The sequence below is a fragment of the Salvelinus fontinalis genome, chromosome 2, assembly GCF_029448725.1.
Source record: "Salvelinus fontinalis isolate EN_2023a chromosome 2, ASM2944872v1, whole genome shotgun sequence".
NCBI classification, from domain to species: domain Eukaryota; kingdom Metazoa; phylum Chordata; class Actinopteri; order Salmoniformes; family Salmonidae; genus Salvelinus; species Salvelinus fontinalis.
The window spans coordinates 76099894-76120020 of NC_074666.1; the positions used below are offsets into that span (position 1 = coordinate 76099894).

General features: G+C 47.2%; 1 protein-coding gene across 5 annotated transcripts; it reads left to right on the forward strand.

The window, feature by feature from the left end:
- Positions 1 to 85: 85 nt before the first annotated feature.
- On the forward strand, positions 86 to 18709 carry LOC129826337 (protein Wiz-like). Of its 5 annotated transcripts, none has more exons than XM_055886960.1 (17): positions 86 to 327; positions 851 to 1089; positions 1239 to 1422; positions 1756 to 1831; positions 2052 to 2200; positions 2299 to 3915; positions 5282 to 5731; positions 5906 to 6283; positions 9643 to 9762; positions 10908 to 11417; positions 11533 to 11976; positions 12115 to 12606; positions 12745 to 13287; positions 13502 to 13716; positions 14474 to 14765; positions 14858 to 15023; positions 15340 to 18709. In XM_055886960.1, exons 2-17 carry the CDS (start codon positions 964 to 966, stop codon positions 15713 to 15715), a joined length of 6138 nt encoding a protein of 2045 aa, XP_055742935.1. In that variant the 5' UTR covers positions 86 to 327; positions 851 to 963; the 3' UTR covers positions 15716 to 18709. The 5 variants fall into 5 exon arrangements, with proteins under 5 accessions (XP_055742935.1, XP_055742926.1, XP_055742944.1 ...); XM_055886951.1 differs by having other exon boundaries at positions 892 to 1089; XM_055886969.1 differs by having other exon boundaries at positions 86 to 280.
- The last annotated feature ends 1418 nt before the right edge of the window (positions 18710 to 20127 follow it).

The following is a 20127-nucleotide window of genomic DNA, read 5'->3' on the forward strand; positions in this document are numbered from 1 at the left end:
GTCAAGCTACCTGCATTAAACCGTATTGTCAGTGTAGTGGCGCATGTAAATTGGAACATGGATTTGAGAGGGATAGCCTGACCTCAGCTCTAAATCGACGTCACTCACGTAGCCGTGGCGTGCCTGCAGGCAAATAACATGGAGTCGAGTGTGTGGTCTCTGCAAGCGGGTTCATGGAAAAAATGTAGCACCGATGTAACAAAAATATAGCAACACATTCTACATGCATTCATGGACTGAGGATATTCGTAGCTTTGTTCCATATAAAGCATGGAGAACGGTGCGTAAACAACTCCTTTTCTCAGACCACAAGCCAGGCCGTTTTCCGTGAGTACTTAATAACGGGCGTTATAACATTATAAACATTTTTGCACATATTTATATAATGCTTGCTACGTCCATCCACAATGCCCTTGCAGGTAGATATCATTTTTTTCCGTCTTAATGTGTTAGCTACTTGCATTTGCGTTTATTTTTAGCTAACAAGCGAGACAGGGCCCGAATAAAAGTATACTTTTGTATGTGGCCATTTGGGAAATATGTTATATTCTCACAATATCACCAGACATTGTGAAAATGGGTCAGACATTCCCAAAATTGCAGTGGGCTGAACCTGTGACGCCACTGCGCTATGCTTGTTACCATCTCTTGCATTTCCGATTTGTCAAATTCATCAAGGTCTTGGTGTGATATTGTGGCTCACTGACAATGCAGCATTTGAAGCAGAAAATCAAGTGGCCAACCCAGACCCCCAAATGAGTGCCATGATTTTTCAATTACTTTATATTGGTTGTTTTGTGTGCATCAGAACACCTTTTCTGGAGTGCTGCTTATCTCTCTGTTATGACAGTATTACGGAAGTGTACCCCGTGTGTGTGTATATAAAAACAGTGGAAGAGAACACCACACACAATGTAGACTGTAGTGGTCAGCAGTGGGACGCCATACTGTGCTCTGGGGACCATGGAGCTAGAGGGGGATTCTCTTTCCCCCAGGGATTCCTTCACCTCAGTGAGCAGCTATGGGCCACCACCCTCATTCTCAGCACAGGACACCGTAACCCACAACTTCCTAAATCACACCTTACAGGTAAAGAGGATCCTATCGTTGACCACCACATGCTGAATTTGCTGAAACATAGGCTTTTACATAAGTGAAAATCACAGACTTCAGAATCAATGTCAGTTGCATTCAGTATGCTGTCTCTTGCTGTGAGATTCTGTCAATGTCATCAACAGGTTTCAGACGAGCTCATCTTCAGTGGGAGCCCATGGTCCAGTGGTGGCAATGGGGACTTTGAGAGGACCGGAGGCCCCCTATCCCAGGTGGAATCAGGGAGGAGTGCACAGAGGAGCATCAGGCCCTCAGCCTTTCCCTCCTCCCTGACCTGGGACTCTGACTCTGAGAAAGAGACACTAGACGGTAGCTATCACACTTGTTTATTACTGAGCCTTGTATGAACACAATATGAATCATACTATTTAATTTTTAAGTGTGTCCCGTCTATGTCAGTAGTGCAGTTATGGGCTTTCCTAAATGTGATGCTATCAGTTAAACTTGTTGCTATCACCCTCAGCTATATTTGTTGTCACTTCCAGAATGTTTGAATGTTCCTCCGTCTACTTGTAGTCAGAACTGTCTCTCTTACTAGGAATGACTACTGTAAATCTTTGCCTGTGAATTTACCTGTGGGTGGCCAACATGTGAAGTGATGTTCCTGTTGTTGTCTGTTTTGTGGGTTGCGCTGTCTGTCAGAGGAAGAGCTACAGCACTTTTCTAACCCTCACGGTCTGGCCGCTCACAGCCCAGGATCCCTCTCCTCTGGACTCAGGTGAGATGGAGGAATAGAAGGGCAGCCAGCAGGAAGATAGTTATGTGTGATAGGATACGACACCGCAAGGCAGACAGAGAGTAAAGCAGAGCGGTCAAATAAAGTGACAATCGGCCACACTAACAGGTTAGGCGGACACATGGTCAGATAGACAGATAGGGACTCATTGCTCTTTCTGACCCACTCATACAACTGTCTCTTTCTGTATAATTTTGTCCAGACCTGACAGTGAGGATGACCAAGGACCTGAACAACTGCAGCACTTACCCACTGAGACAAACCTACTCAGCCCTGTGGAGGAGCGGGACCAAGACAAGCCTAACACACACAGAGAGGAGCCAAAGAAGGCCCAACCCAGTTCAAAAGAATGTAAGCATGATGGGGAGCAAGGGAAAACACTAAATAAAACAGTTTATTTTCTAAATAACTCCTTTCCTAATATCCTTTTTTCTCTTGACCATCCACAGTGGTAGATGACAGAGTCTGGAATATATTGGAGAAAGCTGAACTGTTTCAGTCCAAAGTGACATCAAAGGAGGGGTGCAAAATTGAGGAGGAGGGAGAGGAAGAGGACCTGACAGGGAAGGACAAGGAGCCTGAGCGGGATGTGTACACCTTTCCTGGGGACTCAGACACAGAGAGCCCCCCACCAGCACCCTGGGCACACTGCACCTTCATCCAGCGTCGTAAGAAGAAGAGGGCCCTGCTCAGGCCCTTCTCTGGCCAGGGCTCCTGGGAACGCACATCAACAGGAGCTGGTAAGAAGGCAAGGAGTGCTTCCTCAAGAGCAAAGAGCTTGGGGCCAGTGAATGTGAGTGGAGGGGCCTATGACTTTAAGGAGGACTTGGAAAAGGCAACAGAGGATTTGGAGCAGGTAGAAGAGGAAAAAGGTGGTGAAGAAGGAGGAGGAGATGGAGAGCTTGGTAAAGAGATTTTCACCTGTGTGGAATGTAGCATTTACTTCAAGAAGCAGGTCTACCTGCAGGATCACATGCAAGAGCACAGTCAGAGCAGGCCGGGGGCTGGCAGGAGGGAGCGCGGAGTGAAGGGCGCGCGATTTCGGTGCGTGGAGTGTGGATGGAACCTGTCAAACAGGCTGGCTCTGGCGGACCACAACAGACGACACCAGGAGTCTCGTCAGAAGATCCTGGAGGAGATTGGGAAGCTGAGTGACAGTGGGAAAGGAGAGACTACGCAAGGTGAACCGAGCAAGGAGACCAAACCTGCAAGCCCAGTCCTAGAACCATTTGTAGCTCTAGTCATGACTCCAGCTCCATTCACAGAGCCAGATCCAGTTCCAGTCCGGGCCCCAGTCAAAACTCGAGCCAAAACCCCAGTCAAAGCAAAGGTCAAAGGCCCAGCCAATCGTCGTTTTCTCTGCCTCAAGTGTGACTTCAGTACACGCACCTCACAGGCATTGGCTAATCATGCCAAGACCCACAACAGAAAACCTACTGGTCTGCAGCGAGCCTCTCCGCGCTTTCAGCCAAAGCTCACTCCTATGGAGCCGTCTGTGTCACCTGGATCTGGATCTGCCTCTGGCCTGACCTCCATCTCTCTCACTTGTGATCAGTGTGCCTTCCAGGCCTCCAGTCAAACTGCTCTGAAGGAGCACCAACACGTGGCTCACCCCGCGCAGACCTCCATCTGTGGGGAAGGGCCTGAAGAGATGAACCGTCCAGGGTCCAGAATTGATGCTTCCTCTCCACCATGTTCTGATACGCTTTCTAAGCCTGTCTCTCCACCAGAGGGCCAAAGCCAGTCAAAGGCCAGTAAGTCTTCTTCCTCTAGTTGGATCTCTGCTATGGAGGACAGTGACACACAGCCCCAACCATCAAACACTGCTACAGCTCCCCAGCGTAGAGAGATAGCCTTTAAGACCATCGGGAACAAGAGGGCAAATAGGAGAGGGAAGGCTGGAACAGAACTCCTCTGGCCAAATCCCAGACTGGACAGCGGGCCACCTGAGACCGATGATGCACAAAGCCAGGGCCAGAGCCCTGACCTGGCAACCGATATGAACCAAAAAGAGACTGAATCACTTGTTGGATCCAAACCGCTCACCAGGGCTCGATCCCTCCGAGGTGAGACTAAGCTGCAGAACCTATCCCCTCAAGCCTTCTCGAATACAGATGAAAGAAGCCAATACCTTAGAGTTTCTTTAGAGTCTCAACTATTGCACTGCTCTCATGCTAATTCTAGACAAACCTTTCACCGTTAATGGTCTGATACACTAGAGCAGTGGTTCCCAACTCCAGTCCTTGTGTACCCCCAACAGTACACTTTTTTGTTGTAGCCCCGAACAAAAAACACTTTATAAGGGCCTGATGATTAGTTGACATGTTGAATCAAGTGTGCTTGTCTGGGGCTTCAATACTGTTTGGGGTACTTGTGGACTGGAATTGGGAACCACTGCACTAGAGAATGGCCACACTATATGCATATGCAAAAATATTCTACTGTCCAGAATATTTTGTACTCCTGAGGCTATTCTGAATTCCAATTCAATAGTTTCTCTTTTTATTTTCACCTTGGACATGCACAGTTGGGTAACCTGTGATATTTGTCCTTCGATATTGAAATTATATTCACCTAGAATGCATAACTTACTTGTGCTTCATGCATGTGTACCTTTGGACAGTGTTATCAAATAACATCACAAGCCTGCAGATCAGTCACTGGGTTGGCCGTAACTGAAAATGCCCAGCAGTCCCTGCCTGGCCCATAACTGAACCTGGGTTGCCCGTTGCTTCCCCTCCATGCTCTGTGGAGGTGCATGCCCCGGGCATGCAGCTGAAACGCATTTTCTTAGCCAGCCTGTGGGGGGCAGCAGAGTGCCTGGGGCTGACTGAGGGCCAGCAGGCCCAGCTAAGACACACGCTGTCCCTTGTCCTAAATGAGCCCAACCGCTTTGACCCCCAAACTCTCCTCTCTTACCTTGGCTGTTGGGAGGGAGGCAAGGCGATGTGGTGAGTGACTGGCTGAGTTGTGAAGTAGCCACCTGGCATGCAGTGATGCATGGATCCCCTCACCAAATACAATATAGTCAGCCTTATCTTCCTTGCGCTCTCCCCTAATCAATATAAAAGCTCAGTTGCTAGGTGAGTAGATGTCTGTTTCTAATTTCACCCCATTGCATCTTATCACTGTGTTCTTCATGTTGCGTCTGTTTAAATGGCCTCTGTAGTGTTTGTTCCATCGCTGTCCTTAAGGGTCTCTGTATATGATGCCTATTCTTGATGTGCCACTACAGCACGTAGTAAATTGATGTGATATAAAGTTATCTCATCTGCTGTTGAAGATTGATTGAGGCAGTTACTGACACAGCAAAAATCCAGCGGCACATTGGCTCTCCAGGACTGGGATTGAACACTTGTCTATTATAATACTGTGTACTAAATGGCTGTCTCAGCTTAGCCTCATACTATATCCCTTTCCTTCCTGTGCTAGATGACTCCTCTCTAAAACAACAGAGCCTCACAGCCTCATGCTCTACAGAAGGGAAGCCCGTGAAGGAAGAGGAAGAGGACGGGGAGACAAAGGTTGCTTTTGAAAAGAAGAGTAACAAGGTTTTTGCTGCTGAAAATGACGATGATGATGACAACGATGATCATGACGAAGAAGAAGAAGAGGAAGAGGAGAATATCCGGCGTTTCCTAGCGGAGGGCATATCAGATGAGGATTATGAGGAGATTGATGAGAAGACGGGGACCCTGAAGAGCGTGGAGAGGAAATGCCCCTACTGCCCTGATCGCTTCCACAACGGCATCGGGCTGGCCAATCACGTGAGGGGCCACCTCAACCGAGTGGGCGTCAGCTACAATGTGCGCCACTTCATATCCCCTGAGGAGGTCAATGCCATTGAGAAGAAGTTCTCCTACCAGAAGAAGAAGAAAAAGGGTATCTGGAATCTTTGTTATTACATTGTTAGGACCTTGTCGGGTGTATGATGCGGTATATTTGTAATAAACTATAATGTAACAAAGCAACAGGTATCAGTCAGGGTAGAGGATGTGTACAACTTCCAAGTCGGTCTGTAAACTGCTAACCTTATGTGCCCTTCTCTCTCTTCAGTTGCCAACTTTGACCCGGATACGTTCAGTGTGATGCGCTGTGAGTTCTGCAATGCTGGCTTTGACACCCGGGCTGGTCTGTCCAGCCACGCCAGGGCGCACCTGCGGGACTTTGGGATAACTAACTGGGAGGTGACTGTCTCGCCCATCCATATCCTCCGGGAGCTCTTCTCCAGCCGCCCAGACCTGGTCCTCCCCACAGCCCCCCCACGCAGCCCAGCCTCAGACGAGGAGGATGAGGAAGACCTGGAGACGGAGGAGGAAGAACCAGGGGGAGGGGAGGGGAGTGAAGAGGCAACAGGTGCTACAGTCTCCAACCTACTGCCATCGTCGCCTTTTCAGCCTTGGGAGAAAGACCACAGCGTTGGTGAGCCTGAAGGTGTGTGTGTACCTGGTGTGTATACTGTAGGATGCCTTTTTGAGCTGGCATTGTGGTTTATGAATACAACACACTGTGGTCTGACTGTGTTATAGGTTGTTGGTAGATTACATGATGGTTGATCAGCGTGAATAAGACTTCCAAAGAAATGTCTCAGTCCTGAATGTGGTAACTCAATGGTAACTATAGTGGCAATGCAATGCACAAGGGATATTGAATGATGAAAACGATTCTGTGCAATAGTTTGGCAACTATTTTGTATTATGGAACTACTCTCCTGATGTGGCACTTTGCCTGTTGGTGTTGTAACATCAGTCCCTAGTTGTGAGACTTGTGTGATGTAGCAGATTTTAAGTCTATGATGAACTGCAGTATTTGGGACAAAGTGTTACTGTAAATCAAGCATATTAGAGGAAGAGACTCAGATGCCCATGGTTGATGTGGTGCTCAGTGCGTTTGTCCCAGCCTCTGCTCGATTGGTCACGCCTTAGTTTAGCGGTGCATGTGTACGGGGGCAAAATGGCTGCTTCCACCTCCCTGCAGACACAAACAATAGCGGAAAAACTGTCTGGCTTTAGCTGCTGGGAGTCCGATGCACCACAGCTACTGACCGGTGAGTACAACTCACCGTAACGCCCGTGCCCTTTAAACATGAATCGGCTTCATTGTTGCACGTCGCGTCGTAGCCCGTATTGTTTGCTGTAAGTCAAAATTGTCTCTAGACACATTAGCCGTCAAAAAAATCTAATCATATGAGACCATTTAAAATCACTGTCGCGCACTAAAGGTGAGATAGACAAAATCAAGGCATTGGCTACAAATGTGTCATTCTTGTCATTGTTCGAGTTTCTTGTATCACTGTAGCTACGCGCGCAGGAATGTGTTTTGCAACATTTGATGCGGACTGTCATTTTCTGTGTGATATATTTTGTGCGTCTCGGATGACGTTCACTATTTCCAATACTGCAGGATTTCTAAAATTACCTACAGTTCCCAAATCCTCGCCATTTTACTTTCCTTTGATTTCTTGAATGTGGTCTCTCTGGTGTCATTCTTTATGAATGCATTGCCTCATGCTTATGATACAGGAATAACGGACTACAAATCTGTAATCTTATCAAAACTTATTTAGATCTTAAAAATACATTTAAGTGTCACTTTATTAAGTGTCAGGTTACTTGATGTTACTGTAGGCCTACTACTGCTATATAATGAAAACTAAAGTCCGGATTTTGTAACTTTGTTACTTTTAATAGTTTTATCAAACCAGGGTATAATTTTTCTGCAGTGATCACATTTTTGATCCTGCAAATAAAGCGAGAAAAATCAAAGGGGTCATTTGCTCTTCGAGCACCCTGAGACGACATCAACTGACAAGCGCAGAGCCGCCCACCAGACAAAAAGCATTGTCTACTCACGTCGCTTATGATTTACCGTTTTGTCGCAGAAAATGGTAGTTTTATCCCAGAAATACACCATCGCAATGAAAGGCATGTGTCTGTTACGAAATGTACAACAGCAGGAAAACGAACAGTGTTTTGCCATTATCACAGGTCTACACGCTTGAAGAAGTGATTTATTAGACAGACTACGTCTGAAGCGTCAATAGAGCGCTGCAAATTGCAGTTATTTTAATTAATATCGTATTATTATTATTAGCTACTCCATTGTAAAGGTTATTTGTATTTTTTGTTATTCATATAGAAACATAATACATTGTATTATTTTAAAACTATTTAATTTGCCTATGCATACACTATATACAAAGTATGTGGACACCTGTTCAAGTTAGTGGATTCGGTTATTACAGCCACACCCATTGCTGAGAGGTGTATAAAACCGAGCACACAGCCATGCAATCCCCCTACAAACATTGGCATTAGAATGGCCTTACTGAAGAGCGCAGTGACTTTCAATGTGGCACCGTCATAGGATGCCACTTTTCCAACAAGTCAGTTTGTCAAATTTCTGCCATGCTAGAGCTGCCCCGGTCAACTGTAAGTGCTGTTATTGTGAAGTGGAAACGTCTAGGAGTAACAACAGCTCAGCCGTGAAGTGGTAGGCCACACAAGCTCACAGAACGGTGTCGCCAAATGCTGAAGCGCGTAGCGCATAAAAAATGTCTGTCCTCGGTTGCAACACTCACTACCAATTTCCAAACTGCCTCTGGAAGCAATGTCAGCACAATAACTGTTCGTCGGGAGCTTCATGAAATAGGTTTCCATGGCCGAGCAGCCGCACACAAGCCTAAGATCACAATGTATAATGCCAATCATTGGCTGGAGTTGTGTAAAGCTCACCGCCATTGGACTCAGGAGCAGTGGAAACTCGTTCTCTGGAGTGATGAATCACGCTTCACCATCTGGCAGTCCGACGAACCAATCTGGGTTTTGCGGATGCCAGGAGAACGCTACCTGCCCTAGTGCATAGTGCCAACTGTACAGTTTGGTGGAGGAGGAATAATGGTCTGGGGTTGTTTTTCATGGTTCGGGCTAGGCCCCTTAGTTCCAGTGAAGGGAAATCTTAATGCTACAGCATACATTCTAGACGATTCTGTGCTAACAACTTTGTGGCAACAGTTTGGGTAAGGCCCTTTCCTGTTTCAGCTTGACAATTTCCCCTTTATTTACTCCCATGCACAAAGCGAGGTCCATACAGAAATGGTTTGTCGAAATCAGTGTGGAAGAACTTGACTGGCCTGCACAGAGCTCTGACCTCAACTCCATTGAGTGTAACCGATGTGAAATGGCTATCTTATTAGCGGGGTGCGCGCTAATAGCGTTTCAATCGGTGACGTCACTCACTCAGAGACCTTGAAGTAGTTGTTCCCCTTTGCGGCTTTTGTGGAGCGATGGGTAACGATGCTTCGTGGGTGCCAGTTGTTGATGTGTGCAGAGGGTCCCTGGTTCGAGCCCAGGTAGGGGCGAGGAGAGGGACGAAAGCTACACTGTTACACAAGCACCTTTGGAATGAATTGGAACACCGACTGCGAGCCAGGCCTAATTGCCCAACATCAGTGCCCGACCTCACTAATGCTCTTGTGGCTGAATGTAAAGCAAGTCCCCGCAGCAATGTTCCAACATCTAGTAGAAAGCCTTCCCAGAAGAGAGGAGACTGTTATAGCAGCAAAGGGGGTACCATCTCCATATTAATGCCCATGATTTTGGAATGAGATGTTCGACGAGCAGGTGTCCACATACTTTTCGTCATGTTGTGTATTTTCATGCATTACCAGTTACCAAAATGAATACTTATGTAATTTTCCTGGTGAAATTAGGCTCCATGTTTAATTCACATCCTCCCAGGTTAATGACTCTTTAATGAATGACTCATTCATTTGGTTGTGTATTGTGTTTCAGGCGGGGAGGAGGAAGAGCATATGCCAGCACTGGACAGCTTGACCTCCAGCCCAGGGAGGAAGGGTCTGTTTTCGCTGGACCCAGAGAGCCCCTCCCCGAGGGATGAAGCTAACATCAAAGGTGAGACCGAACAACATGGGGCAAGATGAGATGAGACATAATGGTCCCCTGGGATCTGGAGGTTTTGTTAGGTGGCAGACAGATGTGGCTGAGGTTACCACAGCCCGTGTACATCACGTCTCAATGGAGTTGAGTGGCGGTTCGTTTTGTCGGAGTGTACCTACATCGAGTCGATATCAGACAATAAAAATTGCCATTCTTTAATGCGTACCTTGTCCCTATGTTTGTCCTGTGTAAAGGCGATCTTTTATTTGGGTGCTGAATTCCGTAGTTTATGATTAAAACTTAATTTTATATCCTTATTCGGATGGGATTCGTTTTATTGGGGGAGGTCAGGTAATGTAATTATGGGCACAAACACAAAACACAATTTCTGTAATTGTAGTCCCGCCCGAATTTGGCATGTCAGTCAGTTTTACATGGCAGGAGAGTAACAATTCCAGCCAGCATAACCTAATGTTTTTTGGCAAACTCCAAGGTCCTCTGATAATGCTAGTCCTGTGCGTAATGACATCCCTGTGTTTTTCAAGACATTACAAGACTTTGACAGGTGCTGCGCACAGTTTGAGCAAAGAAACAAGAACTGATTTGAAAAATTGATGCTTAAACAAAATGCTACGCATATATTTTATATGAATGGCTTAAATTGATTTCACAGTGAATACTTTTGTTTGTAGGCTACGTTTTGTGCCAATGAATTGAAGTTGAACATCACCAAATGTGTCAGTTTAATTAAATGTGCAATAAAAAAATATTGTGCCTAGGCCTATTTAATTCAACTGTGGCTGTTGATGTAGGCAAAAGAAATCGTCCTTCAATGACGGGTTTGTTCCTTCTTCATTAGCAAACAACGGTGTAGGTCACGTAAAATGCTGTTTGCATCAAAAACTACGGATTGCAGCAAACTCATTGCCACTCAACTCCATTGTATCATGGAGTTGAGAATTCTCAGCTACACAGCCTCCTGCTCTTTTTGTCACCATCCGTTGATTGAAGTGCTATAAATTATGTAATAATACACACACCAGTGCTGAACCATGACTGAAAAAAATGTGCAAAGGGAAATTTTTCCATATTTTGTGTATTTTGCTGTGTGCTGGTCAGCTGCATCTCTTCCCCTCTCACTGTTGTCCTCTCTATTGTAGTGTCCAACCTGTTAAAGTGTGAGGTGTGCAGTGCCCCCTTCGAGACGAGGCGGGGCCTATCTAGTCACGCTCGTTCCCACCTGCGCCAGCTGGGCATCGGCATGTCGGAGAGTAGCGGGGCACCCATCGACCTCCTCTATCAGATCACCAAGGAGCGTGGCCTGGATGGGCACTTCCCCCCTCCCCTCCCCCTGCCCCCTGTCGCCAAGAAGCCCCTTCACGTCCTGCCAACCCCAAGGAAAGAGGAGAGATATCAAGACACCGACATGGACGAGAAACCCATCCCTCTCTCCATCCCCTCCCCTGTGGCCTCCCCTCCCCCCTCCTCCCTCATCAGGGCCTGCTCCCCTTCTCCTGTGGTGAGGAAGGCCCCCATCTCTTCTCTGCTGCCTGTGTCCTCCCCCCTGCGCTGTCTGGACCATAAGCCTGGAGGGGTGAAGAGCACCACCTCTAACCTCTCTGCCAAACCCTTCTGGGCTCCACAAGAGACTGATGCCCCACTCAACCTCAGTAAGTGTGTCAGTGCCCTCTCTCTGGTCATTCATCCCCAACTGATTAATGCACAGGTTGTAAAGGTGTCTGAAGTAAAACATTTCCTCCTACCCCCTTTTCCTCATCTGTGCAGCATTGGAGGTAGACCCCAACAAGGACATAGTGTGCCAGCTGTGTGGCGCCTGGTTCGAGACGCGGAAGGGCCTGTCCAGCCATGCCCGAGCCCACCTGCGTCACTTTGGGGTGGAGTACTCGGAGTCCAAAGGTTCCCCCATAGACCTCCTCAACCAGCTCATTCACACTGATGACTTCAAGCACAGAGCCAGCACCCTGCAGCCTGAGGGGCCCCAGGGGCTCAGGGGCCTCACAGCCAGACTCTCCTCCCCCAAACGCTCCCTCCTCACCACCTCCTCCACAGCTCTCCTCTACAAGGTCACTACAATGGGGGGCGGATCTGGGTCCAAAGCTACCTCTTCCTCAGCTTCCTCAATGTTTGGCCCGCCCTCCAAACGTCCCAAGTCCTCCAAATTACAGGTCTTCCGTTTGAGTGGCGGGGAACTCACACCCATCCCCCACAGTGAGTGTCTGTCATATGATGGAAACTAAACTCATACTCCATTCAATGCAATACAGCATCAGTGACTGGTTGATGTACAGTTTCTTGAGGTGCTTATTTTAAGGTGATCTTCATCTCTACTCTCCATCTCTCCTGCAGGTGAACCAGTGAAGGAGATCGGCTGTGAGTTCTGTGGGGAATACTTTGAAAACCGTAAAGGCCTCTCCAGTCACGCGCGTTCCCACCTGCGCCAGATGGGCATCACAGAGTGGACAGTCAACGGTTCCCCCATAGACACCCTGCGAGAGCTGATCACACGTCGAGGTCTACCATGCGCCCTGCCCCTTAAGCCCCTAAAATCTCCCCCTCCTTCCCCCGGACACCCTCGCTCCCCCTTGTCCTCCCCTGCCTCGCCCAGCCTCCTGAGTCGCCTCCCTTTTGCCTTCGCCCACCCACCCAGCCACCAGTCCACAGTGCGTAAGATGGGCTCAGCTCCACCGGCCTCCCCTAGCTTGATAGTCAAGCTGAAGCCTGAGCCTATGCAGCTGGAAGTCACCATGCCAGGAGCGGTGGGGGGAGCAGCGGGATACTCCTCTGAGCCACTGAATTGCAGCTGGAGCAGCTCCGACAATATGCTCCCTCTTAACTTGGGTGAGTCCAAGTTGAAAGACCATCTTGTATTTATTGAGGTAATATCCATATCCATACTGAAGTGATGCCTTATTTTTATTCTCTACTGTCTCTTTTTACATCTCTCTGTCTCCCCCGCTCCCATTGTTCCTCCCACAGTCACAGCCCATGAAGTAGAGCCCACTCGGGACATCCGCTGTGAGTTCTGTGGGGAGTTCTTTGAGAATCGTAAAGGTCTCTCCAGCCACGCCCGTTCCCACCTGCGCCAGATGGGCATCACAGAGTGGACAGTCAACGGCTCCCCCATAGACACCCTGAGAGAACTCATGCACAAGAATGGGGGCACCTCGTCCCCAGCCCCAGGGCTGAACAAGGAGACCAGCCAGGGATCCAGCCCCACCTGGGAAGGCCTGGTGGGGGGCCTGGGTTACCAGCCGCCCAAGTTCTCCCGCAAATCCCCCCTCAACCTGCTGCACTCTGGCTCCCGGCTTCATAAGCACGGCCTGGGAGCGGTGGGCCTCTCCTCCACCCCTCCCGCCGGGAAGTTTTGTGCGGTGTCCCTGCTGGGTAAGAGACCCATGACGGAGGAGGGCCGTCCAGTTGAGAGGTCACCATCCCACCCCCAGTCCTTTTCGCCCCTGCCACATGACCTCTCCATCAAAGGAAAGTCCTCTCCAGACAAGAATGCGGGAGGGCACCTGGGTAAGCCATGACCTTACTAAAGATCCTCAGAAGAGTTGCAGTCATCCTTTAACTTGCTGACTGTCTTTTAGTACAGACTCATTACATTTAGCAGCGAATGACACATATGTTATGTCATATACATTTAATTTTATGAAACATGAATCAGTCTCTAACGTAAGCCCGGCTCTGACTGACAACACCACTCCTTTGTCTTCTCTCACCCCCTCCCCAGATGCCAGCTGTGAGCTGTGTGGGTTTTACTTTGAGAACCGCAAGGCGCTGGCTAGCCACGCCCGCGCCCACCTGCGGCAGTTTGGCGTGACAGAGTGGTGTGTGAACGGTTCGCCCATCGAGACGCTGAGTGCCTGGATGCGCAGCCGGCCCCACAAGGTGGTGGAGATGCACCGCAGCTACATGCAGGGCTCCAGCCGCTCCACCTCCAAGAAGGTCAGGGAGCAATTCATTTATTTAGTTTATCTAATGGTGATAGATGATAGTAAAAGGACTATGTTACTCACAATACTTGTGAGATTTATCTCGAAAGTTGTATTTTTCCAATGTCCATGCGAAGGCAGCAATTATTTATATCGACTTAGAGTTAACAGTGTGACATCGTGCACACAATGCACAATCAAGCTGCAATATTGCAAAGTCGTTTTTTATTAGTGCCGACCCCGTCCATTTTAGTTGTGGGTTTCGGACCGCTGTGAGGGCTGTCGGCACACTGTTAGGGCTGTTTAGAGCATTGACATGACAACCCATATCATTAAAGGTCAGGCGAATTGTTTACCATAATGCTTTAGCTCTCTCAAACTAACAACTCCTGCCAGGAGATGGGCTTTTTAAAGGTTAAAAGATGGAATTGGCCTCAGCCACCACCAGCCATTTTGTGATTTACATGCCTCACTCAGATCTGCTATCATGTAGCTCCAACACAAAGATTCTCATATCAGCATATTTCCCCTGTGGGGGACACAACAGGGTTAGGTATTGACTTAATAGTTGCTATAGTAACCAGAGAACTGGGTGACATAGATCCTTCATCTTCAGATGAATTATGTTTTAGAAAATAGACTTTTCCATCCCTCCTGAATTAGCATTGTGTATTTGCGTCACTGTTACTCCCTCTGTGATGAGTTGACACACATAAAGACTAGACAGCTATTTTAATGAGAAGCACTCATCCCTCTCCTTTATGTTGCAGAAAAGCAGCTTGTCTCTCTCCCCATCATCCGACTCTGACCTCCTCCCCCCCATGCCCTCCCAGAAGCATTCCTCCTCTTCCCAGTGGGCGGCTTTGGGGCTGGCCCAGGCCAGACGGGTAGGCCGGGAGCTCACCCTGGTATCACCCCGGGCAGCAGAGGGTGATGCAGGTCTCACTCCCCCCTCCCGACCCAGCCACAGCAGTCACAGTCCCAGCCTCGCCCGACTCTCCAACACCCTCCCTCCCCACACACAGGTGGCCCGCAGCGAGCTCAACGTGCGCCTGCCCAGAGGTGAGTGTGACACACAAACACACACAACTATTCGCCATACACACATACCTGTCCATCTCATGCTCAGCCTCGTGTTCTCTCCTCATGTCCAGGCTTTGAGCGGCGACCTCTTAAACACCCCTCCCACTCAGAGGGAGGAGAGAGGGACAGTGGCACCCCCAAGCCCCCTCGCACCGGCACCATTCCTGCCCTGGTGCCCAAACCCCCTTCCTCCCCCCTGGTCAAAGTGGTGGGAAAGATCTACTCCCTCAGGTGCCGGTGAGTTTCTCTGGGGAACTGTGCAGTACTGAACTCATCGGCTCATCTCAAAGTATGCCATATTCCCAATATAGTGCACTCCTTTATAGCCCTGGTCAGAAGTTATGCTCTATTTTGGGAATAGGGAGGCACTTGAGATTTGGAAGTTCTGTGAATGAGTGCTTTTAGTCTGTAAAATAACATTCACGATAATTATAATCTGTTGATTTATTAAAGCAACATTTTTTAAATGATCCATGTACTGTTCCTGTCTACCTGCTGTGGTTGTATGATGACTCTGTGTGAGTACAGTGTGCTCTCTGCCTCTCTCCGCCAGGTTCTGTGAGGTGGAGTTCCAGGGTCCTCTCTCTGTGCAGGAGGACTGGATCCGCCACCTCCAGCAGCACATCCTCAACCTCAACTACAACAAGCCTGCTCCCTCTGCCACGGACCCCCCAGCCCAAGACCACAACCCAACCTCAACTTCAGTCCCAGCCACTACCTCCAGCTTCACCACAACTCCTGCACCCACCTCAACCCCACCCTCCATCCACACCCACACCACAGCTCCTACTGTTCTCCCTCCTTGCAGCCCCTCTCCTCCCCCAATGGCTGAGTCTGCTCCAATTGTCACTGCCACTCCAATGGCAACAGCCTCAGCAGAGTCCACCCTCACCCCAATCCTGATCCCCATCCCCACCCCGTCATTGTAACCCCCAGGTCCATAACAATCCACACATTCTTCTAACCATTTTGTTCTGCCACGTCTTTGCCATGCCTTTTTTCCATCCACTTGTTCCTTTGGCCTCAACACAGGGAACCTGTTGTTGAAGTGTTTTGAAGAGAAGCTTTCCCCCAAAGAGCTCTCTCATTCCCCAGCCTCTCCTAGGAAGCTCTGCAGATGGTTACAAAGCCCCATTGCCATGGGAACCCAAGCTCTCCTGACCAGAGTGGGTGATTGCAACTGTCTAGGGCTTCGGGGTCTGCTGTTTCTTCTTTGTTTGGACTTGTTTGAGCTGAATGTTCAGTTTGTAACGTGGACAGTTACACTTCCTGCCGCTCAGTGGTTAACCCGAGAGGTTCACTTAAACCATATTGAACTTTGACTTATCTCCCTGCTCTAAACAGTGCTTTATATAGACCTGAGAGGCTCCGCCCATTTATATTTGAAGCACTTAATTAAGAGGAGCACACTCATGGCTCCTGCTTTACTCCCCTCAACAACATTTTAAAAGGAGTTTAAATAATGTTTTTGTATTCATGCTTAGTCTATGGTACAGACTTAAAAAGCCCATTTACACATTATTTTGATAAGGCCATTTTAACGTAGACAATGTCACAGAGCACTTAAATAAATGCCCCATTGATTAGGGCAGTGATGATGAGGAAAAGGCCCCTTTGAGAGAAAAGGAAGGAGCCTGTAGAGGATGCAGCACCTTGAAGGGACGTCCCATTCACCTTAGTGTTAGGCTGACAGGTGCAGTCACACAGTAACTCTTAATGTTTTCTGAATGTAGTTAAAGGGATAGTTCACCCAAATTACATATTGGTTTCCTTACCCTGCAAGCAGTGTATGGACAAGGTATCACAGCAATCCATGCTGTGGTTTAGTTTCATTGGCACCGTTTCCAAATGTTGTGGCACAAATCCCATTGAAATCATGGATGCAAGATATTAGCATTTTTTAACATCATGCCCAAATCATTCGAAAGTGTCTAAAATTGATTGTAAAGCACAACAAAGTCACTTATAGATTAATGCTGATATCGGTCCCATGGGATTTGTGCCACAAATGCTAAAACATTAGCATTTGAAAACAGTGCCAGGGAAACTTAACAATAGCATGGATTGCTGTCATACCTTATCTATAGACTGTTTACAGGGTAAGGAAACCAATGTGTAATTTGGGTGAACTATCCCTTTTAATGCACTTATTATTTGAGATGACTGTGCCATATTAAATTAGACTGGTCATTATGCTATTCCATAGTTTGATGTCCCCAACACTGTTTAGCTAATGGCATTTAAGCTCTTGATGAAACTCATCTATTCTTTAGATGAAAAGGTCCATAGAAGTATTGAAGGTCACTATTTCAAGTTTTAATGCGGACATACATACAAATGTTGCCATTTCTTTCTTGCCTTGTCAATGAAACCCAAAACCTTGGTTGTTATTTATTATACATTTGAATGTGGTGAACTAGGTTGTTTTTAGGCTCAATTAGAACATTGGAATTTTTGAAATTAGGTCAGTGACACTTATCTAAATGCATAAGCTATGTGTGTGTGGATGTTTGTGTGTGTGTTTTTGCACAAGAGGTGCATGTGTATGACTTTTAAATGCTAGACAAAGGTCAACAGTAGCTAACACACAGGACCTCTCCGTAGCTAAAATCTAGCTAATCATGGGATCTGGTCTATTATTTAGTCTGATCAGGACTTGACTGCATCCGCATTTCTCCTAAGGATGTGCCAAAGAGTGTGTTTACTCCCTGGTCTCGCCTCTGTAAGCTGTTTACATGGGACCTGTTCATAGGGAGGAGCTCTGCACAGCTACGGAGCAACCAAGGCTCCTCATTGGACGAGGGACATGTATCGGTGTACATCTGGATCCAGTGTCTCCCATTATGTGAACCACAGAGTTGACTGACTGTTGCAGTGACATACATAAGCGGCCTTGGCTTCATGGAACTGTTACACTACTGCATTATTGCACCCAGTACACGGACGCCCACAGAGGTTGCTATCTGTCAGAGCTCTGTGAAGTATTGGTGCCCTTAAATCCAGACGCATTACGTATGGCCTCTGGTGGAACAGCTTCTAAATTGGGGCGACGCTGTCGCTCCAGCGTGTCTTCACATTGCTTCAGGTAAGTGTTTATATTGCCTGCAAAGTGACGCAATAACGGAAGAGTCCATATGGAAAATAACTTTTCAAGTTTGTTCCAGCATTAAACTATGTTGAAAACACGACTGTTTGACCCTAACAATCCCCCATACCTTTTATGGAATATAGATACGTATATATAACTACATGTACTTATGAAACTGTTGATGCTATTAGAGCTATTAACAGTTCTATTAACAGCTAGTTACAAAACAAATGGATCTTGATTCCTTTTATCGTGATTTAATTTCAACCTTCTATGACATGTCTTTTTATTGCTCTGTGCATTTCTGTATTTGCAGTCCAGGAGGTGAAACCTTGATGAGTATTTTTTATTTTCTTTGTTAGCTAGTTTCTCTAAGCTGAACATTGGTGCTCATGAGAATGGGATAGTGAGGATGGGGAGTGACTGAAGACAGGAGAAAATGAGTGATTGTTGTGTCCTAAGATCAGAGGACTCTAAATACTTCAGTCTTTAAAGGGGACCACTTTTGCACGTTCAGATTTTTCTCCACCAGTGAGTGTTCACATCGTGATAGGGTTAGCCTCTGGCAGGTTTGTGACTGTGTTACCGTGTAAGATGAGTTTCCGCTGGTGTTACAACTAAGTCCCCTTTAAGATTGCCTGTGTATACCCCTCAGCTGGTATGACTGGCTGCAGAGGGTTGGTGTGTGTGTGAATGAGTGTGTGAGTGCCTGTGGAGAGCTAAGACCATGATCTGATGATGATAATAAAAATATTAAAGAATTGTACTGTACACAAAGGGTTGAGGTTCATGTGAATCAGCTCCTGAACAAACATTAAATGTGATTTCAAACTCAGACACTTTTGAATTGAGTCTTCTTAAATGCTTGGTCATGTTAATTTAATGTCTGTCCTACAGAAATGCTTCAAAGGGAATGAATGTGGGATAACACTTTACTAACATGTATTTGGCCAGCAGGAGGAGCTAGAAGACAGGTTCTGTACTCCATAGTCATCCTAAAGAGGCTCTCTATGTTGAATATCAAGAAGTTGCTTTTACAATACAAGATCAACAAGTATTCTGTCCTGAGAACAGAAAGAACATCCAATACAGAAAAATATATAAAATGTATGTATGATTTGTGATACATTTATCAGGCTTGACTACCCCAATTTGTTATGCTGAGATTCTGCACAACTGTCATAATCAATCGGGGGGAAATTATGTGGAATTAACTATTTAAAGACAACAAAACATTAGTGAACTAATTCTTGCTTCCTGAAACCCAGGGCGCCACTTCCTATATCAATTCCTATTAATCTACATTGTGACCCAATGTCTTCAAGTCAATGAGCTAATGTAGCTAGCTAATCAATGAGGTGAGTAAATTAGTTACAATAGAATGGCTGTACAATTGTTGAAAGCACTGATATTTGCTTTGACTGCAAATCCATCTTAATTGGACACGTTGAAAGTAGAAACCAAAACCCAGCAGTATCAAGGCTCAGGCTAAGACGAACTGGCAACAGACAACAGAACCTCAATCGGAGACCATGTCGACCGGAAGTCCATGGATCTGGAAGACATATTGCACCATGAGCTGAGCCGTCTCCTTGGCTGAGGGTAACTTGAGAAGGGGAATAAAATGGGCAGCTTTAGAAAACCAATCCACCACCGTCAGGATCGCGGTGTTGCCATCTGATGGAGGAAGACCAGTAACAAAGTCCAGGGATATATGGGACCAGGGGCGATGAGGAACAGGAAGTGGTTGAAGAAGGCCAGGCGGAGCTTGCCGCGGAGTCTTATCTTGTGCACACAAAGTGCAGGCGGTGGCGAATGCGGAGACATCAGGAACCATGGAAGGCCACCAAAAGTGTCGTCGGATGAAAGTCAGGGTCCGACAGGAGCCTGGATGGCAGGTCAGTCTCGAGGAATATTCCCATTCCAGGACTGGGGATCGGGCAACGCTGCACCTTACGGACAAGTCTCTCTATACCCCAGATGAGTGCAGCCGCTAGACAGGAGGTTGGGAGGCTGGTCTCGGGGTCAGGTGGAGTAACAGCGGGGCTATACAAACGTGAGAGTGCGTCAGGCTTCACATTCTTTTTATTATTATTATTATTATTTATTTTTTAATTTTTATCCCATTTTCTCCCCAATTTTCGTGGTATCCAATCGCTAGTAATTACTACCTTGTCTCATCGCTACAACTCCCGTACGGGCTCGGGAGAGACGAAGGTCGAAAGCCATGCGTCCTCCGAAGCACAACCCAAC